Consider the following 18,594-nt stretch of genomic DNA (forward strand, 5'->3'; position numbering starts at 1 on the left):
CCAGTTGTGGAGCCTCTCACATGGATGGAAATTCAGGGCCCATCCTCAGACTTCACCTGAACTGTGCAGCAAATGAGGCTTTCTCTGTTATTTCAGGAACCTCAGCACTGTGCTAACAACCACAAATGACTTTCAGGAGGATTATAAATGAGTATATTATGATTCAAATCTCCTGTGAAGCTCTTGGCATTAGCTGGAGGGAGCATTAGTGCTAAATAGGATTATTTTTTCCCTTCCAGAGATAAACAATTAAAGCATAAACCACATCCAGAACAGACAACTCTTAACACCATTATTAACTCTGATAAGCCAGTTTATTTCCCTGTTAATAAATCCTTCATTACAGGAACAGAAACCAAAAGCTAATTTTGAAGACCCTGTTAGGGTAACAAGGGTCAACAGCTGACCTGAACTGACAACAGCCCCACACAGAGCAACTTCACTGCAAGAATTCTGTTCCACAAAGAATCTACAATTAACAGTTTTATACAAATACTGGAAAAGCAGAACAACAAGCAAACAAGTTTACAAAAGAAAATACTTCATTGGAATATGGGGGTTTTTCCTACACAAGAAGATGTGCAAGAAAAACTGATTATACTGAGAAATCCAACCTGAGCTGTGTGCTGGGGGATACCTGAGGTGAGGTGTGGGGCTGATTGCAGTTTCTCAATGTTCACAGCTGCTTTTCAAGGATAAAATATTCACAGTGCACACAGGAGGAAAGGGAAGAGCTGGATGCTTTAAGGATGCTGGACAGATCCCAGATTTCTTAAGATATTTCAGTGCAACCTTCTCACAGCCATCCCTGACCAGGACAGTGCTTCATAATCCCAAAACCCATGGGTCTGCAGATTGGAAAAGCCCTCCTGGAGTGCCTTGCTGGGCAGGCTGGGCTGTCAGTAGGAGCAGTTGTGTGGCTGCAGGGCTGTGTGGATGGCAGCAGCCAGGTCCTGGGCTGTGGGGCTCCCTGCAGTGCAGCTCACGGTGACGCCGGCATCTCGCAGGGCCTCTGCTGTGCTGGGGCCGATGGCAGCAAACTGCAGGGACAACACTGCACTGTTAGGGCTCAGCTCTCCCAGCTCAGGCTGAAGATTTGCAGCATTAAAAGGCACCCATCAATGGAGCTGCTTAGCAGTGACTCAAGAAGATGAGTATTTATCTCACCATTGCAAACACTGAAAGCTCCGAGTCCCACGGAACAGGGAAAAGTGAGAGGAATTTTAATCAGCTGCAGCCTGGTGCAAGCAACAACTCCTCACACCATGGCATCACCCAGGGAAAATGAAGTCTATCACAGTGGAAATGGGGGAATTGGTCGGGGAAAACATTCCAGGTGAAAACAATTTCTTTTTTAAAATCCACCCAAGGCCAGGTTGGATGGGGTTGGAGCAAGCTGTGTAGTGGAAGGTGTCCCTGCCTATAGCAAGGGGGTGCAACGAGATGGCTTTAAGGTCCCTTCCAACCCAACCCATTCTGGGATTCTACAATAATATCTTTAGTATAATTCTATATAATATCATTTGTATTTGTTATAAACTGGGGTTTTCTTCAGAGAAATAAGCACAAACCAAAGATGAGGTTTGCAGTGTTTGTTACAGCCTTTCTGTCTCATTTGCCCACCCCAAATTTCCTGCCTCTCATATTGCACCATTTGTAAGAGAACATACCTTGACTTGGTTGATCAAATCCCCTGAAAGCTTCTGGATATGCTGGAGGCAGAATTTGACACCAGAGGGGCTGAAGAACACAATGCTGGCAGGGATCCCCTGGGTGAAAGAAGCAGAGGTTGACACAGCTCACTCCAGCAGTGTGCCAGCAGTGCCTTGGCACATGGGCACAGCACACATGGAATGCCTTTAACCCAGGGGGCAGGGATGGATGGGATATTGGGAATTAGGAATTGCTCCCTGGCAGGGTGGGCAGGCCCTGGCACAGGTGCCCAGAGCAGCTGAGGCTGCCCCTGGATCCCTGGCACTGCCCAAGGCCAGGCTGGACAGGGCTTGGAGCACCCTGGGACAGTGGGAGGTGTCCCTGCCATGGCAGGGGGTGGCACTGGGTGAGAGTTAAGTTCCCTTCCCACCCAAACCATTCCATGATTCTGTAATTCTATGATAGAGGCTCCTAATGTGGAAAAACCAGAAGGCCAGCCTTGAAAAATGAAAAGCAGTGATTACTTTTATACAAACTATGTAGGGCAGATTACTCCTGGATTCTGTGATACACAGCAAAGATGCCCAGTGATATTTCAGTTACACTACTTCAAAAACAGGAATATTCTGGGAGGCATTGTCACCTGCCTCAGAAAATCCCAAACTACCTCAGTGTCCAGTACCTGCTGGGAGAAGTAACTGCTCAAAGATTCCTGCAGATCAGGGTGCTGGGCTGTTTGATAAACAGTGAGGCTTTCCAGGGGTATGCCTGCAATCAGGACATGCAGTCATAATTAATTCATTAATTTCTATTATTTCAGTTCAGCACTCACAACATCCTAACTGCACTGAAGTGTAACTATTTTAGGCTAAAAAGACACATGAAAGTTCTGTGAAGGATTTGCAGGTCCCAGAGCTGTGGGCAGCCAGCCAAGCTCCCAGTGTTTACTCCTGTCCTCTCCTCAGCAAGTTCCACTTCTACTTCTTCCAATTTGGTTCACAAGCTTTAGATACAACTTTTCTCATCACTGACTAATTAAAATGGGTCTCCAGGGGAAGTTCAACCTTTTTCTCTAAGCACTGTAGGAAGTACTTCTCTTTTCAGGGCTCCACAAGGAAACAGGAGAGCTGAGGAATTGGGCTTCTCTCCTGTAAACACACAAACAAGAACTTTAATTAACTCAGGCCTTTAATAAAGAGTAAATGTGACTTAATACATTTTAAAGGTATCAAATGCTGATTTATCAAATGCCTCATCACAGACACAGCACTGAGGTAACTGAAAATATCTGCAGCCCCAATTCACAGGACAGGCTACTTAGCAGGAACATTAAAAATGTTCCATAACTAGAATATGAATATTGGCTAAAAAGATAACTTCCTTTGTACAAGGGCAAGGGGAACAGAAATGCACTTTATCTCCTCCTCAGCACAACCTGCCTCGATCTGATATTTAAAATCTGTCCCACTCAATAAATGACAGAGCTCTCGATAAAAGAATATTCAGGCAGACAAAGAAAAGGACAATACTGTGCTGGAAAGTTTTGGTTTATCTGCAATTCCATTTTCTTAATTCTCCAAGGAAAAAGGATTCTGGTTGCACTGCTGGGGTGGGAGTGGATATCCTCACTTGCTTTTGTCAAATTAGGAATTTAACAGCAGACTTGCTTTGCACAGCTTTTGCCTTTTCTATAAATAAGAAACACAGAGAAAGTTTCAAGATTAAATTCTACACAGATTGATACAGCTTTGGATTCAGCTTTCCAGAGAAATGAAATTATTTTATTACTATTTCAGATTACACTTTTAAGAGACAATTACTAGAGAATAAATGTTTTTAAGTGCTGGAAGGAGACTGTTGGTTTATGCAAGCAGACATTCTTCAGGGATAAAAAAAAGGGCAGCAGGGTGAAAATCAAATGGAAAGACCCCTGTAGGAGTCAACCCAGAAACACCTGAGTGTTGTGACTGCACACTGAGGTTTTATTAGAAACCAGATATTCTTAAATTAAAATTAAAAATTAGAGGAAGAATGACCTTGGCTCAGAATGTAAAAAAGATTTTAAAATTAAATAAAATTTGAATGTACCAGCATCAATTCTCCTGCAAGTCATGGCAGTTATTTAAAATGTCAGTGTGATACCTGTAAACAAACACCAATTCTTCTGGTACAGAAAAATTCCTTGGTGGGCCTGAACCACACAACAAGGACTGGGATCTCCTGTTCCTGCAGCCAAATATTTGCCTTGAGAAGAGTAAAACCAGAATGTCTTGGAGTAAATTCCTTTATTTCCCATCCCTTAAATTGAATTGGGTAACAAAGCACAAAAGGTAGTGACAAAAAAAATCTCATTATTTCAGCTTTTATTTTTATTCTGGCAATAACCTCTCATGATACAAGAAATTCAGAGCTATTCTTTTAATTTACTTCTTTACGCACAAACAGAAATGAATTTATACATAACAGGGAACATGAGATAATTTAATCTCTACTTCCAAGGTTGTTATAAAGCACTTGATCAGCTGAGAGCATTTAAATATGCAGAGCCCAATAAATTCTGGAGGATATTTCTATGTCTCAACAACAAACAGGCTCCAGTGACTGAAATTCACTGCTTGGGTAATTTTTTTCACCTTCATACAACACAATAAACAGGTTATTTCTCTTTCTGCTCGAAAAAATCCTTGGCAAATATTAATTTATTGCCAGAAGTAGATTTTCCAGCACTAAAAATCAGCTGAAACCTTTCTTTGCTTTAATACATTTGCTATTAGAAGAGAGGAGATGGGTTATTCTTCACTCATGAAATATTCGTGTTGCATTTTTAATTTTCAGAATTTATTATTTGATCTTGTGTTGGCTACTCCCATTTTTACCATTAAATATTCCCTAGAGCTGAAGTATTTTATTTGCCAGTGAATTAGAGAGCACTGTGCCCAGCAAAAACATTCCTTTCCAGCTCCCATCCCATTTTTCTTTTCCCTATAAATCTCTGCTACTGGGCAGACTTTGCTCAGCAGTCTCACATCTGTACAAAAACTCTTTTTTTACTGATCCATCCTACTGAGCCATCCATTCAAAAAAAAACAGCTCCTAAGTCTAAAAGTCTTCCTTATTGCTACTGGAAATATTAACAACTTAGAGTAATACCAGAAGAAGTCAGCAAATAGACTTTTAAAATTCCCCAATAATCTGAAAATAGCCTGAGAAGAGTTACAGATTTGACCATTAACAAAAGTTAAATAAAACTTAAAGCATCACTTTAATTTCTTCAAAACCACTCAGTTTTGGTGCTGAAAACCAGATCCCTCTGATACCACAGGGTAATTCTGGGGAGAGTCACCAGCAATTAAATCTTCTCATTTAGCAGCAATTTCCAGTCATTACAGCTCTGATCTTCCAGTAAAAATAAACTTTTTCCTAGTGGCTCATATAGTATTTATTAATTAACCAGAGGGTCTAAGATTACATGTAAATTAATATCTTGTATATGTATTTTGAAGTATTTTTGTCTCACTGTGCACTTAATTCTACCTTAAGGAAATTCTGAAATTATGAAAAGGACATTACTGTAACTTAACTCCAACATTTTAGCCACTTACTTGAACAAATATATTCAGCTAATTTCTCAGCATTTCCAGCCTTTTCTCCTTGTGGAACAAGACCAATTTCTTCCACTAGAACCAAAAGCAGCAAAGAAAAAACCATGGAAAACAATGAGAACAATTCAGATTTCCTGCCACAGAACCCTGGGATGGAAAGGGAGGCACACAAATAATTTGTGCACAAATAAATTGTGCAAGGTTAGAATTCCTTTCATCCAATTTCACTTCCAAAAGCAATGACAAAACCACATTCAAATTAAGAACAAAGGGGTTTTTTTTCCTGTTTTGACCCAATTTTTCAAGCAGTAACCATCAGATTACAACAAAAGTAGCAGAAATCCAGAGGCTGGATTAGATCCATGGATATCCTTGGCTGGAGCATGGATAATTCTAATTTTTACATTATTACCTCTCTTCCAAATTAACCAGTTTAAAACTTAAATTTCTTTCTCAGCACCATTGAACAGCAGCTCCTCCTCCAAAAATTATACTTACAAATCAGATTTAGCCAATTTTTCTTTTTTTAAACCCCAGCTTACCTAAAGAAGCTGTAGCTTTTCCTACCACATATGTTGGTTTGATATTCCACATTTGTTTAAGAGATTTTGACCAGGCTGAAAAACATTAAATTATACTAAATTAAATGAAATTTAAGCACATGGCAACAGAATGTGAGTGATAAATGACTATTTGGGCTTCTGTTTAATCCATAAATACAGCAAAATTATAATAATAGCTAAAATTCTACTACACATTCAGCAAATCTGGATGTACAAATCATAAAGGATCAAAAATAGATACCCCAAGTTTTTTACTGTCTTGTTTTAACCAGAGCAGCACAGGACACTGAGTCTTGTCTGGGACTACTGGGGGTGAAAAAAGAAATACAAACTACAACAGTAAAAATAAAAACCAGAAGTAAAAACCCAAGGATTTATTGCCTTTGAGAGGAACTCAAATAGGAACTACAGACTCATTTTTATTATTAAAATATTTCTTTTCCAAAAGTCCTAATCAAGGTTAGGGATGGAATTTAGAGATTACTTTTGACCTAAAATCTAAATATATTGTCCTCTGCTGCTGCAAATGCTACAAATAGCTGAGGGTCTCAGTGCATTTACTGCCTACTCAAGGGTGTAACCTTACTCACAGGACATTGATTTGTCCACAGCCCAAAAATGGAGCAGGTAAAGTAGAAACTCCATGCCAGAATCACCCAAGATAAGAATTTGGAAGAGTTTACAAGGATTTGGCATTTCATTGCGATGGATATTTCTATTTAGCAGGATTCTTCCTCACTCCTCACCTCCTGGCTTTGATGCCTCAGCACTTCTTCTAATAATTAATTCACTTGAGAAATTTCTTATTCAAGACAGAGAACTCCCTTTTTCTGCAGCATTTCATATGAATTATAGAGGCACAGAAGTGATGGCCAGTTTTTCTGAGATGATCTTCTCTTTAAGAGAGGAAAGCAGTCAGCAAGCAAACCAGGCACTGCAGCAAAATATTCCTTCTGCATGAGAGAACCAGAGCTGGCAAAGCTCTCACTAATTAGTAATTTGCACCAAAAGATCCTTTCCTTCATTTTTCAGGGTGGAAAACACAACCCTTAAAAGCTCAGTGCTGCATGAGCCCTTTATGATTCTAAAAGAATGATGAAATTCAGGTTTTTTTTAAAAATCATGCTCCAAATATTTACTGGTGGATGAAATAAAATTCATTATAATCCAGACTTCACAAGATGTTGTAAGAAAAAGACCAAGGAATATCAATATGTACTTACCCTCTTTTTTACTCTTCTCTTTTAAACATATCTTGATGGCTTCTAATGCTCTTGGGCTGGTAAAAACTAGGCCTCCATAGCACTCTGGATGGGAAAGCTAATTAGAAACAGTAAATTTAAGAAGTCAAAAAAAATTATAAATTAATTTTAAAAATCAGCTGATCAATTATTTATAACCTTGTGGCAAACAGAACAGCTTCAATAATTGCCTGAAATGCCCCAACACTTGTGACAATTTACAATTTAAATATGAATTCTATCTGAACAATTTAATTCTTTAACAAGCAAGGGCAAGCTCCTTGATGCTGTACATGAAATTTACTGTACAACCAGAGAATTATTTGTACCACACAGAGAATGGTAAAATGGGATCATGGAAACCAAATCCTGTTGGAAATAAGACAACTGAAGGAATTTCAAACTTACCTTCTCAAATAAGCTGTCAAGAGAGGTGAATTCAAATGACAAAACTGGGATCAACGTTGCTTCCAAGTTGTATGATCCTAATTCCTATCAAGAAAAGGTTTGCAGCTCTTGAAATGAATTCCAAACAGCATTTTTGCTTTTTCAAAGGGCTGACTAAGTCAGCACAAGCATTTCTCTTTGCTAAAGCAAAATAAAAAGGCATTTTATTTCCTTTCCCTGGTAAATCTATTTGAATTTGTTAATTATTTAATATTACAAGATTTAATTAAACAATCAGCTGTGGGACCTTCTGAGGTACAGGAGACACCAGCACAAAACTCTGAAGTCCCCAAGTGCCCACCCAGTCCTGCAAATATCCCTGTGCATCTCTGTAATTCTGTCAGTAGGCTTCTTCTGAAGAAATAATCCTCCTTTATCAGGAATCCTTCCTCTTATCAGTGAGATTTACTCACATGACCAAGGGCAGGAGCAGAAGGGACCCCAGCAACAGGTAACCTCTATTTCACATCACTTTCCCAGTAAAAACACAAAGAATTTCTGTAATCTTTATTCTGTCCAAATGAACATAATCAATACTAATTAATTCAAATGAAGCTGGTTTAATATCAGTACTTTGACAAGAGCTTTACAATGAATTCAGTACAAATGTCCCATAATTAATACAATTTTTTGCAGGAAGGGCTATTTTCCAAGATACTTTTTATCTCAGCATAATTTCAGGTATGCACTCCTAAGTTTGATTAAGCCCCTATTTGAAACAGTTTGCATTCACATTTAATAAAGAAGTGACACTATTTTTTTTTAGTTTTCTCAACATTTACTCACTTTAATATAAGGATCTGGTCCTGAATCTTTGTCTTTGGGATCCTTCAGCAGCAGAACCTTCATTGTTCACCAAGGAAGCAGAGCAGAACCCTGAAATACAAGAATGGAATTTATCTTAATTAGATCTAGAGGAGTTTTTGACTCTAACAGTGACTTTAGCAGCTCCAAGAAGTGGGTTGCTAGCAGTTGTACTGCTCCTTACACAGTGAGTAAACAGTTATTTGTGCATTCTCCAGGCAGGAACACCCACCCTGATAAGGGCAGAAAATAATATGCTGCCTTTAGATAACACTGCTCAAAGGAGAGGCTCTGCTAAACTAATCAAGGGGAACACATTTTAAAGGATATTCTGTAAAAGCAGTAACAGGTCCTACAATGCCACCACGTTCTGCTATTGAATCAGCTCCTATCTACAAAAAATTATTTATTCTATTAATTTCCATGCACCCTCTGCTCATCAAAATGAGTATGCAAAGATTGATTTTATTTAATATATGTGTGTCTATATGCACACATTTATACATCTATAATAATATAGATAATATTCATGTGCCTTCTCTGATAGTCTAGGAAAGAAGGCAGGACTGAAAACATCTGTTCTGCCATAAAAATGGAAGAAAAAAGATGAGACTTCTCAGTTCCTTACAAGCTTTGTGCTAAACTCAAAGTTACAAAACGTAAACAAACACGCAAATAATACAAACAGAAATCCACCCTCTAAGTGCATATTTACCCCAATTACCAGTGTGGTATTTTCCTGCCAGATCAGACATATAGGAAAATTCATCTTCCTCTAAATTCTTTCCCTGGATATCAGTATTCAAACGTTGGCAATGACCTAATTGCTCCCAGAGCAAACACAGCTTAAAAAAAACCAAAACCAAACCAAAACAAAAACCTAAACCAAACAAAAAACCCAAACGAACAAAAACCCCCAAACCGAACCAAAATAAAAAATCCCACAGATGTGTTTGAGGCTTTAAAGGGAACATGAAAGTTTGAGCCTACTTGTAGCACGTTTATAAAGCTGGAATTAAATCCTTGGAGTTACATCCCAAGGCTCTGTGCCTTCCATTCCTCCTGGCTGGCAACAGCGAGTGCCCAATGCTCTTCTTTCCATGTCCTCATTAACAGCTCATTTCTTCATTAATTAGACACAAAGCGTTAAATGGAACACGTTTCATGTAACTTGATCATTAATAAGCATTTCTTCAGTGTTTAGGGCATTTGAACGCGTTTTCCCGACTGGCATTTTTTTTATAAAGCCCAGAATCACGTTGTGCTTACTGCGCTCTCCCTGTCACCCTTCTCTGCGGTTCGTCTGGAATTATCCAGGGAATTTGGGTCGGGGGAAGCCGGGACACGATTTTTAGAGCGAGCAGCCTGATTCCTGCTTTAATCGGCAATTTTTACTAACACTGGTTTTTACTTACAGTAATTTTTGCTAATGTCGGGAGATGATCAGACACTGTTCCTTTTAAAGCACAGGATCCCTGAGGCTGGGGAAGCCTCCGGGGTCACGGAGCCCGAGCAGTGCCCGATCCCCGCCGCGTCCCCAGCCCTGAGAGCCACATCCAGCCCTTCCCGCCGGGATGGGGACTCCAAACCGCCCTGGGCAGGCAGATTTATCCCCTGACAGCCATTCCCGTGAAGGAATTCCCTTCGCAAGGAAGTGACACCACAGCACCGAGAGGAAATCCGGGTTCGCGGGGACAGGGGCGGTGTGGGCCGCGCCTCCCCCTTCAGGCTCCGCGGCTGCTCCGCGCTCAGCGGGCGCTGCCTGCCGCTCTCTATCGCGACATTCGGCGACATCCCGCGGCCACACCGCCCTTCCGTGCCATGGCCACGCCGGCCAAGCGCCGGGCCCGGGTCCCCGCCGGGGAGCAGGGCTCCCACAGCGGCTCCGGCAGCTCCGAGGGCTCCGACAGCGGCTCCGAGAGCTCGGGGTGCTCGGACTCGGACGAGCCCATCGCTGAGGTGAGCGGGACCGGCCCCGCGGGGCTCCCGCACGGGTGGGATTGGCAGGGATGTTCGGGAAGGGATTGTCAGGGGGTGTTCTGGAATGGATTGTTGTCAGGGGATATTCGGGAAGGGACTGTCAGGGAATGTTCAGGAAGGGCTTGAGAAGGGATTGTTGTCAGGGGATGTTCGGGAAGGACTTGGGAAGGGTGTCAGGGGATGTTTCGGGTATCGCCACATTTCACAGAGAAAAGCAAGGCACAATTCTTCCCGAGAATATTTCTGGGTTTCACGTTCTCTGAACATCAGAGAAAGGAAAAACAGTTCTTATCATATGCTGTGCCTGTGTTTGTGCAAAAGTAGAATGCAATATGGAGATTGTTTACCCAAAGTGATGGTGTTTTGTTCCCTTGGCCTGTCAGGGCCTGGTGTGTGTGTGTGTGTGTCGGGACTGAGGGTGACAATTGCAAGATTCAGAGCAGTTGTGTGCAGAGTTGAGTGCTTGGCAGATTCAGTTTAGATGTAATGTAATATAGTGTAATATAGTATAGAATAATATAGTATAATAAAGTAATTAATTAGCCTTCTGATAAGATGGAGTCAGATACATCATTCCTCTCCCCTCGTCGGGGGTTCCCTGAAAATACTGTATTGGGGAAGGGCTTGGGAAGGGATTGTTGTCAGGGATGTTTGGGAAGGGATTATTGTGAGGGGATATTTGGGAAGGGATTGTTGTCAGGGGATATTTGGGAAGGGATTATTGTGAGGGGATATTTGGGAAGGAATTATTGTCAGGGATGTTCAGGAAGGGACTCTCAGGGATGTTTGGGAAGGGTTTGTGCCCCCGCCAGGCCCAGCCGGCACTGGGTGCGTGCCTGTGGGAGCGCAGGGAATGCATCCCTGTAGGCCAGCGATCCAAAGTGTGTTCGCTGCATTGATGTTGAAAGTTTTTAATTTTTTAACTCTTTTTCAAGTGTTGGGGTCCCCGAGGTTTCAGCTGTACAGCCCCCTGGCCCTTGGTGTGTCCGCTCAGGTTTGGGGCTGGAGGCAGCTGCTTGGAAATGGCGCTGTCAGCATGGAGGATTAGCTCTTTCATTAGTTTCTGCTATGTTTTATTATTGTAAAAATATATTTGCTTCCTTTTATTGTAGAATCCCAGAATAGTTTGGTTTGGAAAGGACATTAAAGCCCATCCAGTTTCACCCCCTACCATGGCAGGGACACCTTCCACTATCCCAGGGTTTTCCAAGCCCTGTCCAGCCTGGCCTTGGACACTTTAGGGATCCAGGGGCAGCCTGTGCCAGTGCCTCCTGAATTTTGCTGCCTCCAAAGGAATTCTGTGCCTGTTTTCTACCCTGCAAACAGGTCTTTAACACTCTTCTTCCAGTGGACAGCAAAGACCATGACCTCTGTGTGAGATTGGAGAGAGTTCTGAGGCTGAATGGTGGCAAAAGTGAGGCTGAATTGTTGAGGTTATTCAGGAGGTGTAGTTGAAACTGGCAGTTAAAAGTTGAATGATCTTGAACAGTGGAATAGGTGGGCAGAGTAACCTTGGCAGGAGTGACTTTTAATTTTGAATACCAATAAAAATGTTAGCAGACACACAGCATTTGTTCTGGAAGGAGAAGCAGCAGTTCCCTGTGGCTGCTGCAGTGCCTGGGTCTCATCACTTGCAGAGTTCCACAGTGGAGTTGATGATGCCAGGAGGATTTGGGGAAATAGCAGAAGTGTGGGTTTGGGTGTAATTATTTAAATGTCTGCAGCAACCTGCAGCTAAGGTGTTAGACCCCAGTGCTGAAGTTGCCAGGGTTTAACTGCCTGGGTCAGACCTCTCTCTGGGAAGAGTCTGTGGCTACAACAGCTGTAATTGTGTGAACCAGATGGCAGGAGCAAAGCATTAAAGGCTTGTTCATGACACAATTGGTGGGTCAGTTTTAAAAAGTTACTTTTCACAAATGTTCTCTAAAGGTCACAGAAGAAATGATAACCAATTGCTGAGACTACTGCAAGGTGGAAATAAGTTCTGTTTCTGCTGTTTCAAGTTTCTTACAGTTTAGCTTTGTTCTGATATAACCTCTTGCCAAGTGTGTGTGATATTCTCTGTTTTACTCCACAGGAAGTGAATGTTGAATTTGAAGCACATTCCATATCAGACAATGACTATAATGGGATAAAGAAGTTACTACAGCAGGTACTGTGGCTACTTGTCAGCTTGGTTCATATGTCCATTGATAAATGATATCTAAGGAGTTGTGCAAAGGCATCAGTTCACATTCTCTGTATGGATTTATAGCTTTTATATATTACTTTGCTTCCTTTTATTAGATAATCCCAGAGTAGTTTGGGTTGGAAGGGACCTTAAAGCCCATCCAGTGCCACCCCCTGCCATGGGCAGGGACACCTTCCACTGTCCCAGATTGCTCCAGCCTGCCCTTGGACACTTCCAGGGATGGAATAGCCAAGCTTTCATATCATACCAAACTCCAGAGGGTACCAATGTGAAAATATCAGCATGTGGAAGGTGCAGGAGCAAGCACCTCCAGCAGCTGATTGTTAGTTTTTGCAGTATTACAATGAAGGAAGATAAATAAAAATCTCACTTTATTTTCTATTAAGTGGTCCAGGAGATACCCTCAGTGCCTGAAATTTAATACTTGTTTTCTGTCTTCCAGTTGTTTCTAAAAGCTCCTGTTAATACTGCTGAATTAACTGATATATTAATACAACAGAACCATATTGGGAGTATTATCAAGGTAAGACAGATATTATATTTGTAATTGAAGTACAATGCTTTCTTTGTTAAAATGACATTATTTCTGTATTTCAGCAGGGGATCCTGTGTCTGTTATTTGTGTGCTTTCTTGCTTTTTCTGCTTTAAGAATAATTTTTCTATGGGAACTGAAATTTTCCATGCCTGTTTTCAAGCAGAGAAGGAATTTGATGTGTTGTTACTGCTGGTTTCTTTTTACATATGGAAGGCTTTTCCCTCCCTGAATTTCAGTGTAGTAATGCTGAAAATGCAATGGAGAGGTTTGTTACCATCTCCATAAGAAATGGGAGCTTTGACTTTCCTACAAAGACACAGCTCTTTGTCCCTCTCCCTATCAAAGCTTTATTTCTGGTTGTCAAGACATTCCAGGTTTACTGCATTAGAAACTGAAGGAGATTGGTTTTGTTCAAGATATTGCCATTCCCTGGGCTGAGATGCTGCTTATTAAATGTGAGCTATCAACCTTCAGTGCCTTTCAGAGGACTCTGCTGTGGCAGATGCATGACCTGGCCCTCTCTAAAGCTGGCTCTGAGCACACTGAGGTGTTCAGTGGTGCAGCAGAATGTGCAGTGTGTGTTTGCACAGATTCCTCAGTGGTTTTCGTCTGCTGATACCAGCTGGAAAGAAAAACATCTTTTGCTACAGAGTGGAAATAGAATGTCAGTATGAGTTGTTGCTTTTCCTTTCATCCAACAGCAAGCAGAAGTGCAGGAAGACAGTTCTGATGATGAAGATGAAGATGATGATGAAGTATTTGGTTTTATAAGCTGCTTGAACTTAACAGAAAGGAAGGTTGGTATTCCTCAGTAACATCTGGTTATAAATATTATATATCAGTAATGAATGAGATTGCATCCTGTGTAACAAGCCTGGACAGCTGGACCTGGATTTGAATTCCACTCTGGAGGACTGGGGTGATAAAACTTGAAGTGACTTAGCTTTTTGGGGTGATAAAACTTGAAGTGGCTTAGATTTTTGAGGTTATAAAACTTGAAGTGGCTTAACTTTTTGGGTCAAACGTGAAGCAGAAAATGGAACGGAGAGTTAAAAGTGGGCCTAGTAATTCCAGCACAAATGAGGTGTCAGTCTCTTGTATTTCCTCCCCTTGATCTTCTGCAGTTTGGAGTTTTGCTGTGGTGCTGCAGTTCCTTGCTCCCAGCACTTCAGAAGCTTTGTTTGCCCTCAGCTTTAGGGCTGGAGAATGATTTCACAGCAATCGTGCAGTGCTTTAGAGGCTGCTGAGGGAAATTGTCACCAGGCCTGTAGGAAGTTCCCTCCAAGGTGACATTCAGGGTTTTCTTGTGTAAACAGTTGTTGTGTCAGGTAAAGGAAATGCACCTTTTGCTTGCAGGGCACCCAGTGTGCTGAGCAAATCAAAGAGCTGCTTCTGAGTCGTTGTGAGCAGAGCTGTGAGCAGCGGGTGGTGGAGCAGCTCTGTAAACTCCTCAACGACAGCACAAAGCCTGTGGGGCTCATCCTCAGTGAAAGGTTCATCAATGTCCCCCCACAGATTGCTCTGCCCATGCACCAGCAGCTCCAGTAAGTTTGCTTATTTCTTTTTTTTTCTTGCATGATGCTGAATGGTATTTTTCATCATATTTTTCAGAACTCTTATGTATATAGTGCTAAGACAATTGATGCTATAGATAGGAGTAAAGCATGAACAAAAAAAAATTATATATGATCTTTAGTTAATTTTTAAAATATTTTTTATATCTTAATAAAGGTCCAGAACTTTCTCAAATTCTATAGAGGACATAATTTGAGAACGTGTGCTGTTCTACAGAAATAGCCGTGTCCATGTTGCAGTTCATCCTTGTATTGCAGATTATTTTCACACTGATCTAGGAAAATTTAAAAATGAGGAATCTTTTAGCAGCTTGGGTGTTGCTGTGTTAATGTCTGGCTCAGGAATGGGAGATTTGGACTGAGGGAAAGGATTAAAAGGTGAATCAGTTTTGACCCATGTAAATATGCAGTGTTTTGATTAGTTTCAGGTAATGAAAAAGCTGGTGAAGTGCTGGTTGATCTCTGCTAATTCATGGATTATATCAAAAGCTGTGTGAAAGTAAATAAATTAATCCACTGAAACACAGCATTACATTATTTTAGTGCCATGCTGAGAACTGGGAACAAGGAAGTTTTGTTGGATAAGGAACCAGTAATAGAACGGAGATCATCTCTTTTTAATTCTTTCATTTTTGCCTTCTTTCCTCTCATGTGAGATGAGATTAGAAGTCAGATTGAGGTCACCACAAATACAGCACTTGTCACAGCTCAAATTCAGATCTCAGCCTCTTTGTCTTAAGGTTTTGGAGTGACAACATGTTGAACACAAGGGTGAGCAAGAGTATTTTCTGTCTTTTCAGTTACAGTCCTCAAGGAAGTGATAATGTGATGCATTTTTAAGGAGAGTTGCACTTAGAATCATTGCACAGACACTCTACCATGAGCAGGATTCTGGGGAAAAAGGGTTATCCTGTGAGCTGAGGAAAAACATCCATATTTTTATAGTTTAAAGTACAAATAATGTGTTTAAGTACCAGGAGTGCATCTGAAAAATTGATTTTCTGAGGTAGTCAGAAAAGAATAGGCTGCAATTTGAATATCCTTTCTATACCACTACATTCTAAGGTTTGGTTATGTGCTTGTTTAGGATTTCAGTTGTGTAAACATTTATTCCTCTTTAGGAAGGAGCTGACTGAGGCACAGAGGACAAACAAACCCTGTGGAAAGTGCCACTATTACCTCCTTATCAGCAAGACCTTTACAGAAGCCACAAAGAGCAATTCTAAGAGGAAGGAAGGGAGGAATCAGCCAAAGGAGGAATTAATGTTTGCAAATGCAGAGGAAGAATTCTTTCATGAGGTAACATGATTATTTAATTTAAAATACTTCTTTTTCTTCATATCATCAACAAGAGATGTTTCACCTCAAATTCAAGGGGAGCTTTTATCAAGATGATCACAACTATTTTGAAATTAAATTAAGGGTGTTTTGGAGTAGTGTTGAGAGAGGAGCAAACTCTTTGTGTGTATTGATTTATCTGTTCCCTCCTGAGTACCTGTTACTTGCAAAAAATGCTCAGAATAAAAACTTATGGAGGTCCTAAGAGGTGGCTCTTGCTTCCCTTTTCTGTCTCTATTCTACTCAGGGCAAGTATATTAATAAAAAGTGGTGAAACACTGAGATGAAAATATTACTTCCCATTTCCTAAGGCAACAGAATTCTGCTGGTCCCAAGCCAGATCAGGTGAGGGCAAAATGCAGGAAATTAAATTTAAGATGTGCTTTGAAATGCAAAGAATTTGTCATGGTTTCTTTTTTTTTTCTTTTTTTTGTTCCCAAAGCTTTAAAACCACTATTATACAATATCATTACTTTGTCAAGAGGCTGTTATTTTTCATTTCTGGCAGTGCCTGCAGGGCAAAGGACTTGCACATGCATGGGGTGGTTAATGGCAAAGGTTCCTGTGTGTAATCATTCTGACAGAGGCTCTGATAGGGCTGTAATTTTATTTTTTGGGAATGAGAGAAATGTAAGTGGGGGAATTCATTGGTAGCTGTAGGGAATTGTGTTGTAGCCTCTGTGCAGTAGCAAGTTGTGAATTTTGTTTTTGTGTTCCTGCCACAGCAGCTGAAAAAGCTGAAGCTGAACTCTGTAAAATGTTATTGAAAAGCTGCTGGGGAGAAGCCTGTGAAGCTCATGTGTCCATGGGTGTTGTGTTGTTGAAGGCTCATTTTGTATTTATTTATCTCAGCTTTGTTATGTATTAAAGGCTAATTGGGTGCTTTCATCTAAACTCCAGTCATTCTCAGCTCAAAGGGATAGACTCAAACTGAGCATGTTTTTCTTTCTAACAGTCTTTCCAGTGTTTAAAAAAAATAATTTTAAACATTATGTAGGGTATTAAATTCAGTGTCTCTCTGTACTTAATACTGTGTGTGTGTTAAATTAGTGCTGAATGTCTGTCCTCCCTGATCACACATAATGTTAATTAGATTGTCATAAAATAGCATTAAATGTGGTGAGGCACTTGGAGCCATATCAAACTGAGAGCAGCCTTTTCCTGCACTTGGCACTGCCCTGGGCTTCATTCTGCTCCTTAAAGTTATAACCAGAAAATCTATTATAACCAGACTTGCAATTGATTAAAGGTGCTCAAATTGTTCTTGAGCAAAGCCACTCAGTTAGTGTGGTAATTCATCCAAAATGAGATTTAAAGCCTTGATCTATTGTTAGTGGAGAGCAAACCTAAAGGGAGAGTGGATCTTAATTTTCCTTCAAAGGGAAGGAATCGGGTAAGTTCTACTTGATGGTTCAGCTCAGAGTTCTTCATCTGACTTGTGTGAGAACTGGAAACATTCATTAGGTTGTTTTTCTGATCCATCAGGAATTTTGTCTAGGAAAGCTGATGAAAAGGGACTTTCTGTATGGGGTCCCTGAAAAGAAATAATGCACATTCTAGACACCTGCCTGTTTGGAGAGGCATAAATAGATCTTCAAGTTGCTTCAGCCATCTGGAACCTTTTCAAGAGCTTTCTGAAATTCTCCTCAGCATTCATTTGGTGCCCATCCCCTTAATGTTTTATTTCTACTCATATTCTTACAGATTTCTTAATTTTTAGGACTCTGAGCAGTTTCAAGAGTAGGCCCTGAAAGCAGCAGAGCCTCAGAACATTGGTATTATTTTCCCCCCCCTCCCCCTTAGGTTGTTTCTCTGATCCCAAACTACAATGGTAGCAATCATTATAGAATTTAATATGAAAGATATCAATTCTGTGAAAATAAAATGTTTGTTTAAAATACTTCAAATAGTGGAGTTTTTGGTTGTTCTTTTTGGTAGACACTTCAAGAGGGAAAAAAACTTCTTAAGCATGGGCATAATAGATTCATTATTTTCACTTTGTTTGGATGATGAATTATCTTCATGCTAATTAAACATTTTAATCTGAATGCTTTTGTTTCTGTTGTTTAGAAAGCCCTTCTGAAATTCAACTACTCTGTGCAAGAGGAAAGTGACACCTGTCTGGGTGGCAGATGGTCCTTTGATGATGTGCCCATGAAGCCTCTGAGGACAGTTATTGTAGTTCCAGCTGATGGAATCCATGGAATTATGGATAAACTCAAAGATTATCTCTCCTTCTGAGCTCCCCTACAAACACCAGGTTTTTACAGAGCAGCCATGCAGGACTGTGACCTCAGAATATTTGCAGAACTGCTGTTGAGTCAACGGTTTTATACAACTAAAAATATCCACCAAATGAATATTTTTAAATACTGCATCTTATTTTACTTTGATATCATCACGAAGCAGTCAATAAAAACCCAGTGTCAAAAAAAAGCCTGAATATCTGTTCAATGTGTTTTTAACCAAAGCTAAATCATGTGGTTTTGTTCCAAAATAATTCATGCATCTCCTTTTGTTGACAAAAGTGCTTTTTCTTTGTTTCTTCTGTTAAATGTATTTATGTCAAAAGTTTGAAATAATTACATAGGTTAAGGGTGGGGATGTGGTTTGGATATATTGCTTTTATTTACTGTTGTCCAGTATGTGATGGTTCAGTCTAAAT

The 18,594-nt window shown here is 40.5% G+C and overlaps 2 protein-coding genes across 3 annotated transcripts; one reads left to right on the top strand and one right to left on the bottom strand.

Moving 5' to 3' along the window:
* Nucleotides 1-305: 305 nt before the first annotated feature.
* Nucleotides 306-9,984, bottom strand: UROS (uroporphyrinogen III synthase). 2 transcript variants are annotated; one of them, XM_030951609.1, is made up of 10 exons: nt 9,726-9,984; nt 8,293-8,382; nt 7,468-7,551; nt 7,042-7,138; nt 5,798-5,872; nt 5,256-5,330; nt 2,718-2,801; nt 2,336-2,421; nt 1,671-1,769; nt 306-1,040 (listed from the first exon to the last, which is right to left on the bottom strand). In XM_030951609.1, the coding sequence occupies exons 2-10, from the start codon at nt 8,353-8,355 to the stop codon at nt 900-902; spliced, it is 804 nt and encodes a 267-aa protein (XP_030807469.1). In that variant the 5' UTR covers nt 8,356-8,382; nt 9,726-9,984; the 3' UTR covers nt 306-899. The 2 variants fall into 2 exon arrangements, with proteins under 2 accessions (XP_030807469.1, XP_030807472.1); XM_030951612.1 differs by lacking the exon at nt 9,726-9,984 and adding an exon at nt 9,580-9,684.
* BCCIP (BRCA2 and CDKN1A interacting protein) lies at nt 9,978-18,365 on the top strand. The gene is made up of 7 exons (XM_030951608.1): nt 9,978-10,269; nt 12,368-12,442; nt 12,924-13,004; nt 13,719-13,814; nt 14,374-14,561; nt 15,713-15,890; nt 18,000-18,365. The coding sequence occupies exons 1-7, from the start codon at nt 10,132-10,134 to the stop codon at nt 18,168-18,170; spliced, it is 927 nt and encodes a 308-aa protein (XP_030807468.1). The 5' UTR covers nt 9,978-10,131; the 3' UTR covers nt 18,171-18,365.
* The last annotated feature ends 229 nt before the right edge of the window (nt 18,366-18,594 follow it).

The sequence above is a fragment of the Camarhynchus parvulus genome, chromosome 6 (genome assembly GCF_901933205.1).
Source record: "Camarhynchus parvulus chromosome 6, STF_HiC, whole genome shotgun sequence".
In the NCBI taxonomy this organism is placed as follows: domain Eukaryota; kingdom Metazoa; phylum Chordata; class Aves; order Passeriformes; family Thraupidae; genus Camarhynchus; species Camarhynchus parvulus.

Coding starts and splice junctions, on each gene's coding strand:
- UROS (XM_030951609.1), bottom strand. CDS start 8,355: ATGAAGGTTCTGCTGCTGAAGGATCCCAAAGACAAAGATTCAGGACCA. Junction 7,139..7,467: donor TTGACAGCTTATTTGAGAAG/GTAAGTTTGAAA, acceptor GTTTCTAATTAG/CTTTCCCATCCAGAGTGCTA. Junction 1,770..2,335: donor GCAGTTACTTCTCCCAGCAG/GTACTGGACACT, acceptor TCTTTCACCCAG/GGGATCCCTGCCAGCATTGT.
- BCCIP (XM_030951608.1), top strand. CDS start 10,132: ATGGCCACGCCGGCCAAGCGCCGGGCCCGGGTCCCCGCCGGGGAGCAG. Junction 10,270..12,367: donor CGGACGAGCCCATCGCTGAG/GTGAGCGGGACC, acceptor TTTACTCCACAG/GAAGTGAATGTTGAATTTGA. Junction 13,815..14,373: donor TGAACTTAACAGAAAGGAAG/GTTGGTATTCCT, acceptor TTTTGCTTGCAG/GGCACCCAGTGTGCTGAGCA.